Genomic DNA, 18457 nt, shown 5'->3' with positions numbered 1-18457 from the left:
GCCTCCTGGGTTCAAGCAATTCTCCTGCCTCAGCCTCCCAAGTAGCTGGGACTACAGGCACGCACCACCATGCCCAGCTAATTTTTGTATTTTTAGCAGAGATGGGGTTTCACCATGTTGACCAGTATCGTCTCGATCTCTTGACCTCGTGATCCACCCGCCTCGGCCTCCCAAAGTGCTGGGATTACAGGCGTGAGCCACCGCGCCCGGCCGACATTAACTTATATTTCATGTTTTAATTTTACAATTTTCACAATGTGTTGCTTTTGTCATCAGAAACAAGATATGACAAAGGGAGAGTTGGCCCCCTTTTATAAGAGCCCCAGAAAGGCCCCTGAAAGTAAAGTCCTTCTTTCTGCAGAAAAGACCCTCAGACTCACGAGTGGGTGCAGTTGATGGGGCAAGGCTGGCATGTGCCCTCCTCATCTGGAAACTTCCAGATGGGCATGTAGGAGAGGTCAGGTTTCACACCGCTGGGGCAGCGGGCCACGCAGAAAGGAGAGTCCTTGTAGTGGGCACAGGCCACACACTGGTCAGCCTCCTGGTGGGGGCAGAAAAGGTTTGTGGGGGGCTGACACTGATACCCCCAGAGCAGCAGGATCAGGCCCCTGGTTGGGTTCCCTTCCTGCTTCCCACAGTCACACAGCAGCGATTTTCACCGTGCCCCTGGGACAAACAGTCCTGCTCTTCACCCAGTCTCTGTGGCCCCTCCCTCAGGGCCCTCCTCCAAGCTGGATCCTGGGCGGGGACTCAGCCGGAGAATGGGAGGCACCCAGAGAGGAAAATGCATTACCTAAGGTGTAACAGCGAGTAACCACAGTCACTGCTGCGTAGAAAGCCTTTCCAGTGCTTTGCTGTGCCAAGCCCTGTTTAATTTCATTCTCGCCACACCCCAGCAAGACAGGTACTATTACAATACCCATTTTAGGAATGAAAAAAACAAGGTTGGAAGCAGGACCTGGATCTGAATCCAGGTAGTCTGACACCTGAGCCCGCAGGGCTAACCACCTAGCACAGCCACAGCCACGAACACAGACCTCTGGAACTTTTCATAGTCTGAAGGGCCCCGCTCCTGCCACCCTGCTGCTTGTTCAGGTCTGAGCACTGCGCCCTCTCCAGGGATATTTTACCAGACAGCACACCCTGCCGCGTCTCACCAGCCTGCCAAGTCCCTGGCAATGCCCCCTCGCTGCCTCCCTCCACCCAGCTCTGAGCCTGCCAGCAGCTCACCGGTCCAGAACAGGTCACTGAGCCATTCTGGGGCTGACACTCAGGGTGGCACGGCAAACAGTGTCTGGCATTCACATACTCTCTGGGGAGCCTGAGAGAAGAAACGGTGGTGAGGGGGTCTGAGAGTGGCCCCCTGCACCCCTCCAGCCGCCCCTCTCCTCTGCCCCGCATACCCCTGCAGTACTCGGCATTCCTCCACGCACTCCTGGCCCCTAAGGAACTGGCTGCAGTTGACACACTGGGTGGGCCCGGGACCCCAGCAGTGCCCTCGGGCGCACAGTGGGTGGCAGGCCAGGTCCTTGCCCACTGCAGTGAGGAGGAAGAGGCCACAGGGGATTTTTGGGGGAGGCCCCAGGTCCAAGTGAATCAGGGAACTGGCTGTGGGCATGGCTCTGGGCTGCAGGGGTGGGGACAGGTGGGGCAGATGTAGGAAGAGGAAGAGTTATGAGATTTCAGAAATAGAGGGGGAGGGAAGGAGGCCAAGGCAGGTAGGACCCAGCTAGAGAAGCCATGCCAAGAGGCCAAGCCAGCCAGAGCTGAGTCAAGAGGGCGCACAGGGACAGGCAGCCTGCACAAGTCCAAGAATGCTGCTGCCAGGGCCCCATGGGCACTCCTATGTGCTGGCAGATGGGGAGTACGCGCTGGGCTCCCTGTCTTACCACACTCGTGCTCTGGCCGGTTGGCAGTGTGGAGCAGGGCTTGGTGCGGGTTCCGGAAGAGACTGTCCCAGGGCACCGTGTGCACGAAGCAGAGGCGGGCATTGTGGTGGATAAGGGCCAGTCCACTGCCCAGTTCCCGCAGTGAGCGCAGCCCCAGCCAGCTGATGCCCAGCCCTTGCAGGGTCAGCGAGTAGGCACCACTATGGGAGATGCACGCCCTTCACAGTCAGCAAAGGCTACCCTCATCTTCCTCCGCCCCCAGCACACTCTGCAAACTCTCACAGAAAGGCTACTGCTGTGTCCCGGGGGAACAGGAGTACTCCCCCAGGCCCCAAGCTTCCCACAGGGACTCCTCCCTGGGACTCCTCCCCTACCAGGCCCCCTCTTTCCCAGTGCTCACTTGTGAAGAATTCGTCCTCGGATTACTTGCAGGTTCTGGAAGACGCTGAGGTCAGGCAGGCTGTCTGGCCATGCTGAGATGTACAGGTAACCTGCAGGCAGAGGGTGAGATGAGGGGGTTGGGGACACGACAAGGACTCCCAGCCCCTGCAGAGCAGGATACAAAGACAGAGCCCACCTGTGATCTCTTCCAGAGTCTCAAACACTTGGAGCTGCTCTGGCTGTAGGGGGACGGTGTTGGAGGCTGGGTCCCTGGAGGAATCAGGAGGAGTCAGCAGGGCCAGGAACAGGTTGGACATCACTCCCAGCGCTGGGTGTGCCAGCCCACTCCCCACCGTGAATGCCTTCCCTCAAACCCTTTGCCCATCCAGACTGGCTGTTCCCATCCTGGACTTCAAAGTCCAGGCCTTAGTTTGGCAACATCTATGAAAACAGTATTTATCCTTTGATCTAGAAATCTTATTTCTAGGAATGTGGCCTAGGGAGACACTGGCCTGTGTTCCCAGAGCCACATACGAGGTGGAACTGTTTGTAAGAGTGAAAATGGAACATGATTTCAATGTCTATTAGTAAATAGGGGAGCTGTTAAACAAAGCCCTGAGCCACCCAGACCACATAATAAAAATCAACATTTAGGAGCACTTAGTATCTGCCAGGCACTGTTCCAAGAGCTTTACAAATATTAACTCATTCAAATTTTATAATCATCTGGCCAGGTGCGGTGGTACAATCATCTTATGAGGTTGGGACTATTCTTGGCCCCATTTTACAGATGAGGAAACTGAAGCACAGCACGAGGGTCACATGCCTAGTAAGTAGTACAGCCAGGTTTCAAACCCAGGCAGTCTGGCTCCCAAGTCTGGGCTCTTAGCTGCCTCTCCTTGCTGCCATCTGCTCAGCAGCTATTGAGAGAACGAGGCACTTTGACTCTCAAAGCAAGGTGCAGACAGTGCTCCCCATATGCTCCCATTTACGGAAACCAACCTCCCCACCAAAACGATGAAAACCACACTTCACTGTGTGTGTGTCTACAGATGCATAAATGGTCTAGATGAACAGACACACTGTTAACCCTGATCCCCTCTGGAATGGAGAGCGGAGGTAAAGGAAGCATGAAAGGGAATTTTCTTTTTTTCCTTTTCTTGAGACAGGGTCTCACTCTGTCAGCCAGGCTAGAGTACTGTGGCATGATCTCAACTCACTGCAACCTCCACCTCCCAGGCTCAGGTGATTCCCCCACCTCAGTCTCCCTAGTAGCTGAGACTACAGGTGAACACAACCATGCCTGGCTAATTTTTTCTATTTTTTGTAGAGATGGGAATCTCACTATGTTTCCTTGAACTCCTGGGCTCAAGCAATCCTCCTGCCTCAGCCTCCCAAAGTGCTAGGATTACAGGCGTGAGCCAATGCCTATAATGTGCACTACCACACCTGGCCCGATTCTTTTTTTTTTTTTTTTTTTTTTTTTTTTTTTTTTTTTTTTTTTTTTTTTTTTTTTTTTTTTTTTTTTTTTTTTTTTTTTTTTTTTTTTTCAGACAGGGTCTCACTCTATTGCCCAGGCTAGAGTGCAGTGGCAAAATCTCAGCTTACTGCAACCTTTACCTCCCAGGTTCAAGCAATTCTCCTGGCTCAGCCTCCCAAGTAGCTGGGACTACAGGCGCACACCACCAAGCCTGGCTAATTTTTTTATTGTAGAGACGGGGTTTCACCACATTGGCCAGGCTGGTCTTGAACTCCTGACCTCAAGTGATCTTCCTGCCTCAGCCTCCCAAAGTGCTGGAATTACAGGTGTGAGCCACTGTGCCTGGCCCCAATTCATCTTCTATTGAAGTATAACTTATATACAATAAAATGCACAGACTCTTAGCATACAGTTTGATGTTTTGACAAAAGCATTCACTCATGTATCCACTACCCCATTCAATATACAGAACATTTTTCTTTAAGTCTTTCTCTTCTTTTTTTTGAGACAGAGTCTTGCTTTGTCACCCAGGCTGGAGTGCAGTGCCACGATCTTGGCTCACTGCAACCTCTGCCTCCCAGGTTCAAGCGATTCTCCTGCTTCAGCCTCCTGAGTAGCTAGCTGGGATTACAGGTACGCACCACCATGCCTGGACAATTTTTGTATGTTTAGCTGAGACAGGGTTTCACCATGTTGGTCAGGCTGGTCTCGAACTCCTGGCCTCATGATCCGCCCTCCTTGGCCTCCCAAAGTGCTGGGATTACAGGCGTGAGCCACCATGCCTGACCCAGAACATTTCTATTACCCCAGAAATGTCCCTTGTGTCCCTCCCTTTTGAGGCCCCCCCACACCCTAGGGCGGCCACCGTTCTGATCTCTCCCACCACAGAGTGGTTTTGTGTGTTCAGAGCCTCACATAAAGGGGATCAGACAGTATGGAATCTTGGCTTCTTTTGCTCAGTGTAATGTGTCTGAGATTCATTCATGTTGTATCGGTAGTTCATCTCCTGTTGCTAAGTAGAATTTCACCAAATGGATACACTGCTGCTTGTTTAGCCCTTCACCTAGTCATGCACATTTGAGTTTTTTATAATTTGGGGATATTTTGAATAAAGCTGCTATGAACTCAAAGGGAATTTTGCTTTATCTAGATGGTCTGACCTCCTTACAAGTCCTTGTTCACGGATAGCATGTCCTTTACAAAAATAACCACCCCCAACCCAAAGACGCTGCTCCCTCTGGTCTCCCATCTGCTTCCTGTATGTTCTTGCCCCACCCACCCCCCACCCCGCCGACAACTTCTGTCTCCTGCCACCCCCCAGAGATGCTGCCACATCTGGGTCCTCAGGACTCTGTCTGCCCTGACACAGTCTCAGGGCCATCATGCCCACTCTTACCCATCAAAGCTCTCCGGCAGAAATGCCAGGCTCCCAAAGATCTTCTTGCAGCCAGCAAACTCCTGGATATTGGCACTGGTGACCGCCCTCACCTCTCGCAAGTGCTCCATGCCCAGACCATAGCACACTGAGGGGTGCAAGTGGGCAGTGAAGGGGCCGTCTCAGCCTTCACACCAAGACGGGTCAACAGCCACATGGGCCTTAGGGTCCAGGCCCCTCCCCATGCTGACAAAGGATATAGGGATGCTTGTAGGGCTGAGGCGGGCCAGGGGTAGAGAGAGTAGAAGGAAAGGACTGGGTTCCAGGAGGGTCTGAGGAAAGACAGGAAAACGTGGGCTGGGCCAGGCTGTAGGCGCAGAGGGACAGAGTGGGTACCTCGGGCACAGGGCTTGCTGCACTTCTCACACCGCTGTGTTCCGTCCTCTGCTGTCACCTCTTGGTTGTGCAGGGGGCAGACAAGCGTGCAGGATCCCACGTCCGTTGATAGGTAGTTGTCTAAGGAGAGTGGGAACATGTATCCACGTACCTGGCCCTTCGTGCACCACCATGAGCAGTGTCACCATGCCCAGGTGCAAGAAGAATAATATCAACCAATACTTAAATGCCCTACCATGCACCAGCACCTGACACCCATTCACTCCTCACAACAACCGCATGGGATCAGCACTGTGAGATTCCCATTTTGCAAAAAGGGAGACCCAAAGCAGAGCGCTCTGTAAATTATCCAAGGTCATTGTGCTACTGAGTGGAGGAACGAGGATTTGAACCCAAATGGTCTAGCTTTACATTTCTTTTTTTTTTTTTTTTTTTTTTTTTTTTTTTTTTGAGACAGAGTCTTGCTCTGTCGCCCAGGCTGGAGTGCAATGGTGTAGGCTCGACTCACTGCAACCTCCGCCTCCCTGGTTCAAGCGATTCTCCTGCCTCAGCCTCCCAAGTAGCTGGGACTACAGGCGCATGCCACCACACCTGGCTAATTTTTGTATTTTTAATAGAGACAGGGTTTCACCATGTTGGGCAGGCTGGTCTCGAACTCCTCACCTCGTGATCCACCCACCTCAGCCTCCCAAAGTGCTGGGATTACAGGCATGAGCTACTGCACCTGGCCTGGCTCTACATTTTGTTCTCTTCCCAACACAATCAGCCAGGACCTGAAGGCCCACTCCTGTTCCTGTGAGAGGAGGAAAGAGGTTCCCCAGGTCCAAGCCCAGTCTATAAATGCTCATTAGAAAACAGATGAGCTGTTAAATAAAACTGATCTAGGCCGGATACGATAGCTCACACTTGTCCTCCCAGCACTTTGCAATCCCTGATCACCTGAGGTCAAGAGTTTGAGACCAGCTTGGCCAACATGGTGAAACTCCATCTCTACTAAAAATACAAAAATTAGCCAGGTGTGGTGGGGCATGCCTGTAGTCCCAGCTACTAGAGACTGAGGCACAAGAATAGTTTGAATGCGGAGGGCAAAGGTTGCAGTGAGCCGAGATTGCACCACTGCACTCCAGCCTGGGCAACAGAACTAGACTCTGTCTTAAAAAAAAAAAAAAAAAAAAAATCTAGGTGAGGTGGCTCATGCCTGTAATCCCAGCACTTTGAGTGGCCAAGGCAAGTGGATTGCCTGAGGTCAGGAGTTCAAGACAAGCCTGGACAACTTGTTGAAACCCCATCTGTACTAAAAATACAAAAACTGACCAGGCACGGTAGCTCACACCTGTAATCCTAGTACTTTGGGAGGCCAAGGCGAGTGGCTCACCTGAGGTCAGGAGTTCGAGACCACCTGGCCAACATGGTGAAACCCCGTCTCCACTAAAAAAAAAAAAAAAAAAATTAGCAAGGTATGGTGGCGGGCGCCTGTAATCCAAGCTCCTCGGGAGGCTTAGGCAGAGAATTGCTTGAACCCAGGAGGTAGAGTTTGCAGTAAGCCAAGATTACGCCACTGCACTCCAGCCTGGCAACAAAGCAAAACTCTATCTCAAAAAAAAAAAAATTAGCCAGGCATGGTGGTGGGCGCCTGTAATTCCAGCTACTCAGGAGGCTGAGACACGAGAATAGCATGAACCCAGGAGGCGGAGGTTGCAGTGAGCCGAGATCGTGCCACTGCAGTAAAGCTAAACTCAGTCTAAAAAATAAATAAATAAAAATAAAAGGTAAAACTGATGATGTAGCCAGACTATAGAATAAAAGCTAACATTTAGGAGCACTTAGTACATAGCAGACATTGTTCTAAGAGCTTTACAAATATTAACTCAAACAATTTTATAACCACCTTATGAGGCTGGGACTATTCTTGCCCCCATTTTACAGATGAGGAAACTGAGGCACAGCACAAGGGTCACATGCCTAATAAGTGATAGAGCCAGGTTTCAAACCCAGGCAGTCTGGCTCCCAAGTCTGGGCTCTTAGCTGCCTCTTCTTACTGCCACCTGCTCCACAGCTGTTGAAAGAACAAGGCAGTTCGGCAGGAACTGTCATGACTGGCTCCCAAAGCAAGGTGCAGACAGTGCTCCCCATATGCTCCCATTTACAGAAACCAACCTCCCCACCAAACGATGAAAGCCGTGTTTCTCCCTGGCACTCACAGGGACAGGCAGTCACACAGCTGGCGCCAAATGTATACCGGCCCTCGGGGTTGGGCATGGACTCAAAGGTGTCTGTGTTGTAGGTGACCAGGGCTGGGCAGTGCAGCTCACAGATGCCACTGTGGTTGAAGTGGAGGCAGGCCTGGGGGGACAGGTGGCTAGTTGTCACTGTGCTGTTTTTCCCTGGTGTGCCAGGGGCAATAGGGCAGTACCAGGCAGGGTACCCACCCCTTGCATCCTGGGGAATAGGGCACAGTAGGCACAAGGCAGAGGCACATACCAGGCAGTCAGAGTGCTTGGGGCCCGTGCAGCCGGCAGCACACTGCTCATGGCAGCAGTCAGTGGGCAGCGGGCCCTTGCAGCGGGCACAGCCACCGGCACAGACAGTGCGTGTCACTGTTGGGCAAAGGGCAGGATGAGGGCTGAGTGGCACCCTGGGCACTAGACCCTCATCAGCATCACCTTCTAGGGAGACTATCTACCCCAGGGAAGACATCCCAAACCTGTTATCCCACCCCTCCCTTGTCGCCTATATGACACCTGTGTTCTACCCTGCCCCGGCCCTCCCCTCCCCTGACTCCAGGCCTCCCTGAGACTCACGGCTCTGACAGTCCTCAGAACTCTCTCCCCAGCAGCGGGAGCCCTTACATGCCGGAGAACAGGGGTGGCCTGAGGACAGAAACAGAGAGAGGCAGTGAGAGAGATGTCTAACAGCAAGAGGACAGGTTAACAATGGAGAGAGACACAAACAGCAGCAGAGGCCACAAGGCCAACTGCACAGCAAGGGAGGGACCCTAACAGGCAGAGAGGCCCCCAAACCAGAGGCACCACCTAGAGGCAGAGGGAGACGGGACAGGGAACCCCAGAGTCAGAGATGAAGAGGCACAGAGAGATGGCAGGAGGGATGGAGAGGGAGGAAATAGGTGGTATAGGCAGCCGGGGCAGTGGCGGGTGGGTGCTGGATTGTAAGTCAGGAGTCTGGGGCTGGGGTCAGGCTGTCCGAGAGAAGGAGCAGCAGGGAGGAGCATAGCTTACAGGCCCGAGAGCGGTTGGTGTCTATCAGTGTGAGAGCCAGCTGGTTGTTCTTGTGGAAGATGTCCTTCCACAAAATCGTGTCCTGGTAGCAGAGCTGGGGGTTCCGCTGGATCCAGACCCCTCCCTTCAAGATCTCTGTGGGGTGAGCAATGATCAGGGATCCTTTCCCCTTCAGTCACCTTCTGCCTCCCTTGGGGCCCTCATGCCTTCTAAGACAGGAACGGGCCTTTTAAACAACCGCCCGATTTCCCAGGGAGGAGAGAAGAGATCTTCGGCATCTTCGAGCCCCACCAACACCACCCCCACAACATGAACAAAGCGAGACCCAGGGAGGAGTGAGCTGTCCATGCTAGGTCCAGACGCCCACGTGGACCGCAGCTTTCTCCTTCCCTCTCACCTCTACTCTGGGCACGCTGCTTGGTGGTTAAGAGACCGTGGAGTCCGAAACCCAGCACCATCACTCACTAGCTACGTAACTTTTGTCCCTTATCTCATCTGTAGAATGAGAGTCACTGATTCTTTCCTGACAGGACTGCAGCGTGACTGAAATGGGACCCTGCAGGCAAAACACATGGCACCCAGACTCTGGGCACAGTTGGCTCCAGGCCACCAAACAGTGACACGGGTTGTTCACTGTACACTTCACTCAGCCAAGTTGGGGCAAAAACCCAGCCTGCATTCTATGATTGAATGATGTGTGCTATGCAAGCTGCACCTTCCTAGGAAGACGGGGAATCTTTTTCCAATCTTCTGAGGGCGTCTTCCTGGGCTCTGCCTGCATCTGTCTAGAGGGACGCCATTTCTTTTTTTTTTTTTTTTTCCCGAGATGGAGTTTCACTCTTGTTGCCCAGGCTGGAGTGCAATGGCGCGATCTCAGCTCACCGCAACCAACGCCTCCTGGGTTCAAGGGATTCTCTTGCTCCAGCCTCCCGAATAGCTGGGATTATAGGCATGCGCCACCACACTCAGCAAATTTTGTATTTTTAGTAGAGACAGGGTTTTTCCATGTTGGTCAGGCTGGTCTCAAACTCCTGACCTCAGGTGATCCACCCGCCTCAACTCCTAAAGTGCTGGGATTGCAGGCGTGAGCCACCGTGCCCAGCAGAGAGGACACCATTTCTAATCCACACAAAAAAGCCTCCCCATGGTCAGCTGTGACCCTGGTCAGCTCTGAATAACCAAGAGAAAGTTTTAATGATGGTGAAGGCCACCTGTGAGGCTTCGAAGCTGCAGCTCCCGCAGGCCTCCTGGGGAGGCCCCTGTGACAGGGGTGGTATTGTCCAGAGGGTCTCCGTTGTCTAGCACAGCCAGGGCATAGTTGTCCTCAAAGAGCTGGGTGCCTCGTACAATCCGCAGCCTCTGCAGCGGGACCTGTCTCACTTGGTTGTGGGCGATGAGCACGTAGCCCTGCACCTCCTGTATATCCTGGTAGGGAGCAGTAGGGTGGGGCTGAAGCAGGAACACTACCACACCCCAAGGCCTCCCTGGGGCTCCCCAGTACTTGGGGATCTTGGGCAAGGCCCCCAGCTACTGAGCAGCCCTGTTCCCTCATATATAACATGATAAAATGGAGATAAAGGTAATGCCCTGCCTTGCCTCACTAGATTCTTACATGACCAAGAAAGATAACGGTGGGGGGGACCCTTTGTAAACTCTAAGCAGGTGCCCCACTCTCTCTGCATCTCAGTTTCTTCATCAGTGAAAGCAAAGGCCTGGATGGGATGGCGTCTACAATTTGACAAACCAAGCAGGTGGCCCCACTCCAGGGTCCGTGGACACGGCCCAGCAGGCTGGTTTCCACCCTCTCTCTCCTGCTCACAGCCTTTTCACAAACATTTCTCTTTCGAGCTTCACAGTGGGTACCCATTGCTCCCAATATGCAGATAGGAATCAAAGGGGGTATAGGTCACATTCATAGGGCTCAGCAGTGGCAGAACTGGGCCTGTAATCCACCTTTCTCACCAGCCATTTCTGCTGCTCTGGGTGGGAGAGGGACAGTGGCTGGGGCAGGTGGACGGGGGACATGATCATGCTGACAAGAGAGCACAAGCTATAGCAGAAACCCAGATGCATCCCATCCAGAGATGTCCTCAGCCAGCCACATTATAGAGAGAGTCAACTGATGCTGCAGTAAAATGAATGGGGGTTGGACGTTAGAAAGGACTTCCTGGTTGAGAAACAACAAGAGAGGAAATAAAGGGCATGGCACCTTCTTCTGCCACCCACCTGTAAACAGAGGGCTCAGCCCAGCTGGAGGCAGGGCCTGGCTGGGTTGCCCATGGGCCTCACCTGCAGGAAGGAGAGGCTGGCATTGGTGGGCAGGTAGGTGAGTTCCAGGTTACCCTGCACCACCTGGCAGCCCTGGTAGAGGTGGCGGAGCATGTCCAGGTGGGTCTCGGGACTGGCAGGGAGCCGCAGCTTCATGTCTGTGCCGGTGCACACTGGCAGGAGGGAGCAGATGGGTCAGAGCACACTGGCCAGGGACCTTCTCAGATCTGGCCACCCCATCCAAACTCATTCCCAGAGTCATGCCACCTCAGACAGGGAGAAGGCCTGACTGAAGGACCCTTCTACCCACATCCCTTGAACCTGCAGGGTTAACAGCAGAAGAAAGCTTGTGTGTTTGGGAAGTAGAGGGATTTCAGGGGAGAGGCTCCTTCTGACTGGGCCCACCCTGTACATCCAGAGGCTGCCCCAGCGTGCCAGCCCTGTGGAGCTCGCCCGCCAGTACAGGGTGTTGGCTGGAAAAGAAAGACTCCCTTTGTCCCAAAGGGACAACTCAGAGCCAGGGGTAAAAATCCCCCAAGAGAGGCGATGACGAATCATGAATCTTCTGGATACCCCCTGCCCCTCTCCCAAGCAAACAAACTTGGGGCATTCTCCCTATGCCATTCCAGTACACCCACATGCCAACCTCTTGGCAAGGGGTGCACACCCCCGTAATACCACCCAGAGAGTAGGGAAGGAAGGTCAGCTGGAGTTGTAGTGGGGGCATGGGGCAACCAGGGCCCTGGTCATTGCAGAGACCTCTGGGAGTCCCCCATGAAGAGAAAAGGAGCATCAGACTCCAGCTGTGGGCATCTGGACACAGGCTGCAGATCCCGGGCCAGGGTGGCACAGATCCTGCACCAAGGTTTCCTGCGCTGGCACCCTCATCTGGCCACCTCCTCAGGGCAAGACTCCAGAACAAGCTGGCAGAATCTGTGCCACGAAACTGCTGCCACAAAGGCACTACGTCAGCCCTGCGTACCTGCCCAGCATCAGCCATCAGCCATGGGACACAGAGCTGAACTGCCACACCTGGCCCACCTGGACCCCAGCCTGGTATCCCTGAGACCAGAAATGTCCATGAAGGCCATGAATACTAGAGGGGGTAAAGAATCCCTGGTGAGGGGGTGCTAGGGTAGCAGTTCACACCAGGCCTGCCAGCGGGGGGAGATGAAAGTGCCCAGTTGAACTTGTTTTTCTGCTCTGGTGAGATGAATCACCTGGCGTGTCTTGCCCAGGAGATCGGGAGGGTGAGGGCGGAGGGCACCCTCAGGCCCACAGGCCCACAGGTGCCTGAGCTGCCCAGAATTCCTGCCAGTTACTGCTCCGCCTCCCACAGGCTACATGCAGATTCAGGGACAGCACAAGTGCTGGCTTGGGGTCTGACCCCAGAGGCACTGCTCTCCCAGCAAGTCAGAGCCTAAGGTCAAATCCTAGGGGGTAATACAAGGTACCCCCTGCCTTCAGAGAGCTGGGAGAGCCTGGTAGGGTAAGCCCCTGGGTTCCCTGCCCAGGCCAGTGGCCTGGCCACAAACTGGTGGTCTCCCAGTAATACCCAGAGTGGCCTCTATTCCCACCTCTCTGGGCAGATATGGACAAAGAGGGAGGAATAGGAGGGCTCAGAAATAGAACTCAAGGGTCCATGTCCCTGATGGAGGCCTCCCTGCTCCATGCCTCACCCACTTGCACCCCCTCCTCTTCTCCTCCTCCCCCTACAGACTCCCAAGAGAAACAGGAGCTGGGGGTGGCAGGCCAGGCCCAAAATAACGCCCTGCTGCCAGGACCTCCCCCGGCCTCAGCCCTTCAGCTGCTTTATAGACACAGCTGTTTGCAGGCCCAGACCCCGGGCCCTGGCCCAAGCCCAGGGTCCCCACAGGGCTGGAGCAGGGGCCGACTCCACCCCCTGCAGCCCTTTTCAAGGGATGCCAGCTGTGGCCACCAGGCAATAGGAAAACAACAACAATGGGGAGTGGGGGCCACCACAGTCACTGAGCTGAGCACCTACTGTGTGCCAGCTGAGCACCTACTGTGTGCCCAGCAGGCACTCTGGGTGGATCTGCATAACATGCTCCACAGACTGGGGCTGCAACCTCCTCCGTCTTGCAAAGAAAACAACTGAGGCTGGCAGGGGTTAGCTCCTCATCATAAAGCTTTCGAGCAATAGGCAGGACTGGAACTCAGGTCAGCCTGCCTTCAGATCCCGCGTTCCTTCCACTAGGTCTAAATGCACATATACAAATCCACCCCACACCCCACGCCAACGTAAATACATGCTAATTCTTCCGATGCCTCCGATAATCACCACAGGCTCTAGGCAGGGCAGGGTGGCTGGGCTGGGCTGGACTGGAGGGTCAGAACGGGTTGTAGCCCCACCCCACTAGCGAGTTTGTTTACCTGATTTGTGGCCAATTTAAGTCTGATTAAGAATCTTAGTGTCTGCAGACAGGTGGTAAAATTGGTACCCTGAGAACCGTTCCCAGGGAACTGGGTGCTTGCTGGCTAACACCCCCGCCAGCCCACATGAGGTCAAGAAGGCCTTCCTGACACCTCCCTCCCACTCTCCCATCTCCTTAGCATGGTCCCCACATCTGCCTGTCCCATTGATTTTCTTTTTTTGAAATGGAGTCTTGCCCTGTTGCCCAGGCTGGAGTGCAGTGGCACGATCTCAGCTCACTGCAACCTCTGCCCCAGGTTCAAGCAATTTTCCTGCCTCAGCCTCCTGAGTAGCTGGGATTACAGGCACCTGCCACCACACCGGGCTAATTTCTGTATTTTTAGTTGAGACCGGGTTTCATTGTGTTGGCCAGGCTGGTCTCGAACTCCTGACCTTGTGATCCGCCTGCCTCAGCCTCCCAAAGTGCAGAGATTACAGGCATGAGGCAAAGCGCCCGGCCCCCACTGATTTTTTTGGGAGGTAGGTCTAATTCTACCCAGGAGTGTCCTTGTCTCCAGGACCCTAGCCCTCAGGAACCCCCACCTCCAATTCTCCAGAGCAAAGATAGTATGAGGCAGGACCAGCCACAAGGAGTGCTGGTTAAGTGTCTGCTGAGTGAGTGAATGAATGAATTAAATCCAGTCAAGAGTCTCCAAACAAAAGGAACCAGCTGAGGTCATGGTATCTATCTCTCTGCTCAGAGCTGGTCACAGTCCTTCATATCTCTCTGGATTCTGGTGGTCAGGACTTGACCCCAGCCCTGGGTTTCCCTCAGGTGGGTTCTCTCCTCCCCACCAGCCTGCAGCCCCAGCTGTTCCTTTTGCTCACAGCAGAAGAGCCATCACTTCCCTTGGTTTCCATGAACACTACAGTAAAACAATCTGCATCCCCAGACGCATAATGTCACCGCCCATTAAAGTGACACTGGAACTCCCCGACCACAAACACCTGGTGTATCAGGCCTGACATCAGACCAGGGCCTGGGCCCAGGGTCTTTAGATGAGAGCCCTAGCTCGGCTATTCACTGTGCGATCTTGAGCAAGTCCCCAGACCTCCAGGGCAGAAGCTAAATCGGATCCATCTCTATGCCCCGCAGTGCCTGCAACTCAGTGGATATTTACTGACCTCAACTGGGCTGGAACAGCTCTTACTCCCTCAGAGAAGGTATATGAGAGTTAAATGAGGTAATGAATTGCGCAGCCATCTGTAAACATGAGGAGGCTTTGTAAACAGAACTGGGACAACACAAACATTCGCCAGAACAATTCTCCCACTCCTTGAAAGAGCACACATCCCTTACCCCCACCTCCACTCTCTTCTCAGCGGGAGGATGGGTGGCCAAACAAAAGACAAAGGTACCACTCTAGAGGGGCTACCTATAGGTGGAGGGTCGTAAGGGGACTCTCTTTCCAGATCATTCTATCACCCAAGGACAGCCATAACTACCCCGGGCCCCACGCCAGCCTTCCCAGCCACAGCCCCACACTGGCCCCTCATGCTGCCACTTCAGCTGTCTCTCTCGCCCACAGCGCTGTGTGTCAGAGTGGCCCCTGTACCCTCCTGGCCTCAGCCCCCTGCCATGCTAGGAGGTCCCTAAAGGAAGGCAGGCACTGGCTGGACAGGGAAAGGACTCCGAAGTCAGGAGGGGACCTCAGGGCCCACCAGCTCAGCCCCACTTTCTGCAGCCTAGAGAAGTGGATGGAAAGGTCATTCACCTGAACAAGACGAGCGCCTCTCCTCCCATCTGGCCACCTGCCTGCCCCTAAGGCACTGTTCAACCCATGATTGTTGGCTGGAATAAGACTCTAACTACCTCTTATTGCCTCCTCATCAGAGCCCAAAAATGCCCTGGACATTACTGGGTAGCTGGGAGCTTTGGGTAAGTTGCTTCATTTCTCTGAACTTCCATTGTCTCATCTGTGCACCTACTTCACAGGACTGTTGCAGAGATTAAATGAAACCATGGATAAAAACCTAGCCTATAGGAAGTACACCGCACATTTCTTCAAAGTTAAAGCAAGACAGGTTCATACAGCAGGAATATGGGTAATAAACCAAGAGAAAATTAGAAGTTCTTCATGTCTGACTTTGGAATGCCACATATTTTTTCTTTTTACATTTAATCCTTATCTTTTCCATTTTTTTATTTTTTCAAATAAAATGAGTACTTTCCCCAAGTACCGTAAAGAGAGGAGGCTGTTGGAAGAATCATACTGGAATTAAAATATGAAGGAGTGCTGCAAGATTAAAAGGATGTACTTGCTGCAATTTGCAAAAATCTGCACCTCTAAGAAAGGATCTCAGCAAAATCCTGACCCCTCTGGGACTCCCTCTAGGCCTTCCCTTCCCCCACATTCCTGCCCCAGCCCTCAGCCCTTGGGTAAAATCTGGGTGCCGGAGGCAAATGGGTGGTGCACTTTTTTTTTCTGAAACAGGGTCTCACTCTGTCGCCCAAGCTGGAGTGCAGTTGTGATCATCGCTCACTGCAGCCTCAACTTCCTGAGCTCAGGTGATCCTCCTGCCTCAGCCTCCAGAGTAGCTGGGACTACAGGCATGTGTCACCACATCCAGCTAATTTTTGTAGTTTTGTACTGAAAGAGTTTTGTCATGTTGCCCAGGCTGTGCAATGGCTTTTTAACCATCTCCTGCACAATATAATCAATAGCACAGGTTGAGGGGTGAGGACATGAGGAGGCCCCATCCAGAGAACCCAGCCCTGAAATCCAGCTCTGCAGCAGCTGCTATTCCTTGATCAACTATCAGCCCAAGGTGAAGAAGGGCAGCAGCTCAGCCTGACAGCCCAGCCTGGCCTCACCCTTCTCATCAGAAGGTGAGAGGTGAAGATGCCTGTCTGGGAAACAGGGAGGGCAAGGATGGACTCCCTGGAAGAGAGGAGCCTTCTTCCTCAGCAAGAAGGCGTGGCCACAGAAGGCTACTCCCTCTGTTTATGGCATATCTGGCCCAGCACCTTGAGGGAGTTCCTGGAGAGGACAGAGTTCAGCCTGTGTCCCCAAGTCAGCAGAGGGGCTGCTGTTTGGCAACATAAAGCCCAGACACACAATCACAAAGACCACACAACTCAGGAACAGCTTAGCATAGACATGCAGATATAACACAGCCATACACTCACTCACAGAGGGCCCCTCGGGCAACACACAGACACGATGACACCCACCCCCTCCCCAGACCCCCTGACCTATAGGGACCACCCACAGCTCCCAGAACACTTTCATTTTGTATCCCCTACAACCCAGTGATTCAGGGAACAGTGTCCCTCATTGCTCCAGGTGCATTCATTCATACAGTGATTTCGAATGCATGGTTGGGGGTCGCACTGCCGGGGGTCGAACTGCCTGGGGTCCCATGTTAATCCCACCATTTACCGGCTGCTACTCAACCTCTTTAAGTCCAGAATGCTGGCAAACCTTCCACTATAGAGGTGTTTCAGGATTAAAGGAGAGTGCATGCAAAACGCCACACATAGTTCCGGGCAGAGTATACCTGGCCCAGGCTATATGTTAGCTTTTATGATTAATGCACACAGGTGGACAGATGGGTCAGGATACACACTGCCCCCACTCACCCTTCCCCAAGCACAGCACCAAAGAAAAAGCGGCAGAACCACTCAGCCCTCCCTAGGCCCCCATCTGGCCCGTTTCTTAGCTTCCTTCCCTGGGAACTCTCCCACTTTACACCCCAAGTAACCCACCACCACCCCTCCATGGTCCACGCGCTCCAAAAGTCACAGAGCACAGTCCCTAGGCTGGCCCTAAGAATCTGTTAGAAGCAAACGTCTCCCCCGCCCCCAACCCGGACCCCAGCAAGAGGCCACCCTCTGGGCCACCCTTTCCTCCCCAGCTATGTTTGGGACAGGTTGCTATGCCACCCCCGCACCCCACCACACACACACAACCGACCCAGCCAGAAGCAGGAGCAACCAAACCAAAATCGTCTGAAGGGGAGCGGGGAGGGGCTGGCGGAGGGGCAGGGCAGAGGACCCCCCCAAGGAATCCAGCCCAGGCCAGTCCGGAGGCGGAGGCTGCCAACTGGAAAGGCTTTGAGAAAGCTTGAAGGGGCTCGAGAAGGGGGGAAATACGCGCTCACGCTCTATGCAATACACTCATTGAGGGAAAAGTTTCTAAACAATTTCAGAGAACTTCTTTGACAAGCTCCCGGGTCCCCCTGGGAGCCTGGAAAGCGCCAGTCTCTGGAATGAGCCATCTCGAGCCGCTGCCGTGTAACTGCCCCCTCCGGCCCGAGGGCCCCGCTGCCCTGAGCGTCTGGACCGTCCTCAACTTCGGGATGGAAGAGCTAGTCCGGGCTCCTCTGGCCCTGCCGGCGGGTGGACCTCGGAGGGGGATCCAGGCAGCAAGGTCCCGCCGCTGCTCCGTCCCCTCCCCACACCAGACCCACCTTGGGTGCCCGCGGCTCCGGGGGGCAAGAGGGCGAGGAGGATCCCCCAGCGGCACCAGGCCGCCAGCTCCATGGTGCTCACTGCGGCTCTGGCCCCATGGCTCCGACTGGACCAGGCTGGTGGGGCGCGGGGCGCGGGGCGCGGCGAGGGGTGGAGGCCCGGCGCGCAGCGCCGGAAAGGGCCCCGTGGGAAGGGGTGCGCAGCTGCCCGGGGGGCTCCCCTGGTCTCTCCCGTCCCGAAGGAGGTGAATCTCAGCTCCACAACTTCATTCTTATACTTCCTCAAGCAGCCCTCCTCCTCCACCTCCTCCTCCTCCTGTGATTGGGAGCAAGCGCGCTCCCAGCTCGCCCCCTCCAACTGCATTCCAACAAGTCTGGGAGTGGCAACTCCCAGCTTCACTTTCTCCCTCTCTCCGCGCAGGCCTGGGTGCGTCCCTCCCAGCGCCGGGACGCCTGGGTTGCCTGCAGCCGTTCTCACAATTTTCCTCGGAGAATCCCTAACTGCAGAGGCTGGTGATTCTGCCCCCTCCCCCAGAGTCCAGGACAAATTCCGTAGGCTGCCACTCTTCATGCTCTTTTAAGTCG

The 18457-nt window shown here is 54.2% G+C and overlaps 1 protein-coding gene across 3 annotated transcripts in view; it reads right to left on the bottom strand.

Annotated features, from left to right (window-relative positions):
- Positions 1–18229, bottom strand: part of ERBB2 (erb-b2 receptor tyrosine kinase 2) — a 28838-nt gene extending 10609 nt beyond the window's left edge. For 2 of the 3 annotated variants that reach the window (XM_017497277.2, XM_017497278.2), the window contains exons 1-15: positions 17873–18229; positions 11047–11198; positions 9969–10182; positions 8758–8892; positions 8323–8391; positions 8003–8118; positions 7723–7864; positions 5522–5641; positions 5147–5273; positions 2467–2540; positions 2290–2380; positions 1890–2089; positions 1404–1536; positions 1231–1321; positions 381–541 (exon numbers count right to left, since the gene is read on the bottom strand). In XM_017497277.2, the coding sequence (XP_017352766.1) occupies positions 381–541; positions 1231–1321; positions 1404–1536; positions 1890–2089; positions 2290–2380; positions 2467–2540; positions 5147–5273; positions 5522–5641; positions 7723–7864; positions 8003–8118; positions 8323–8391; positions 8758–8892; positions 9969–10182; positions 11047–11198; positions 17873–17945 (1898 nt within the window). In that variant the 5' untranslated portion in view covers positions 17946–18229. Of the gene's footprint in view, positions 1–380; positions 542–1230; positions 1322–1403; positions 1537–1889; positions 2090–2289; positions 2381–2466; positions 2541–5146; positions 5274–5521; positions 5642–7722; positions 7865–8002; positions 8119–8322; positions 8392–8757; positions 8893–9968; positions 10183–10983; positions 11199–17872 lie in introns of all 3 variants that reach the window. The other variant, XM_037727366.1, reaches the window with a different exon arrangement.
- Positions 18230–18457: the final 228 nt, after the last annotated feature.

Source organism: Cebus imitator, unplaced genomic scaffold (genome assembly GCF_001604975.1).
Source record: "Cebus imitator isolate Cc_AM_T3 unplaced genomic scaffold, Cebus_imitator-1.0 Scaffold228, whole genome shotgun sequence".
In the NCBI taxonomy this organism is placed as follows: Eukaryota; Metazoa; Chordata; class Mammalia; order Primates; family Cebidae; genus Cebus; species Cebus imitator.
Note: the sequence above shows the minus strand (reverse complement) of the source record. Positions and strands in the feature narration are given on the sequence as shown.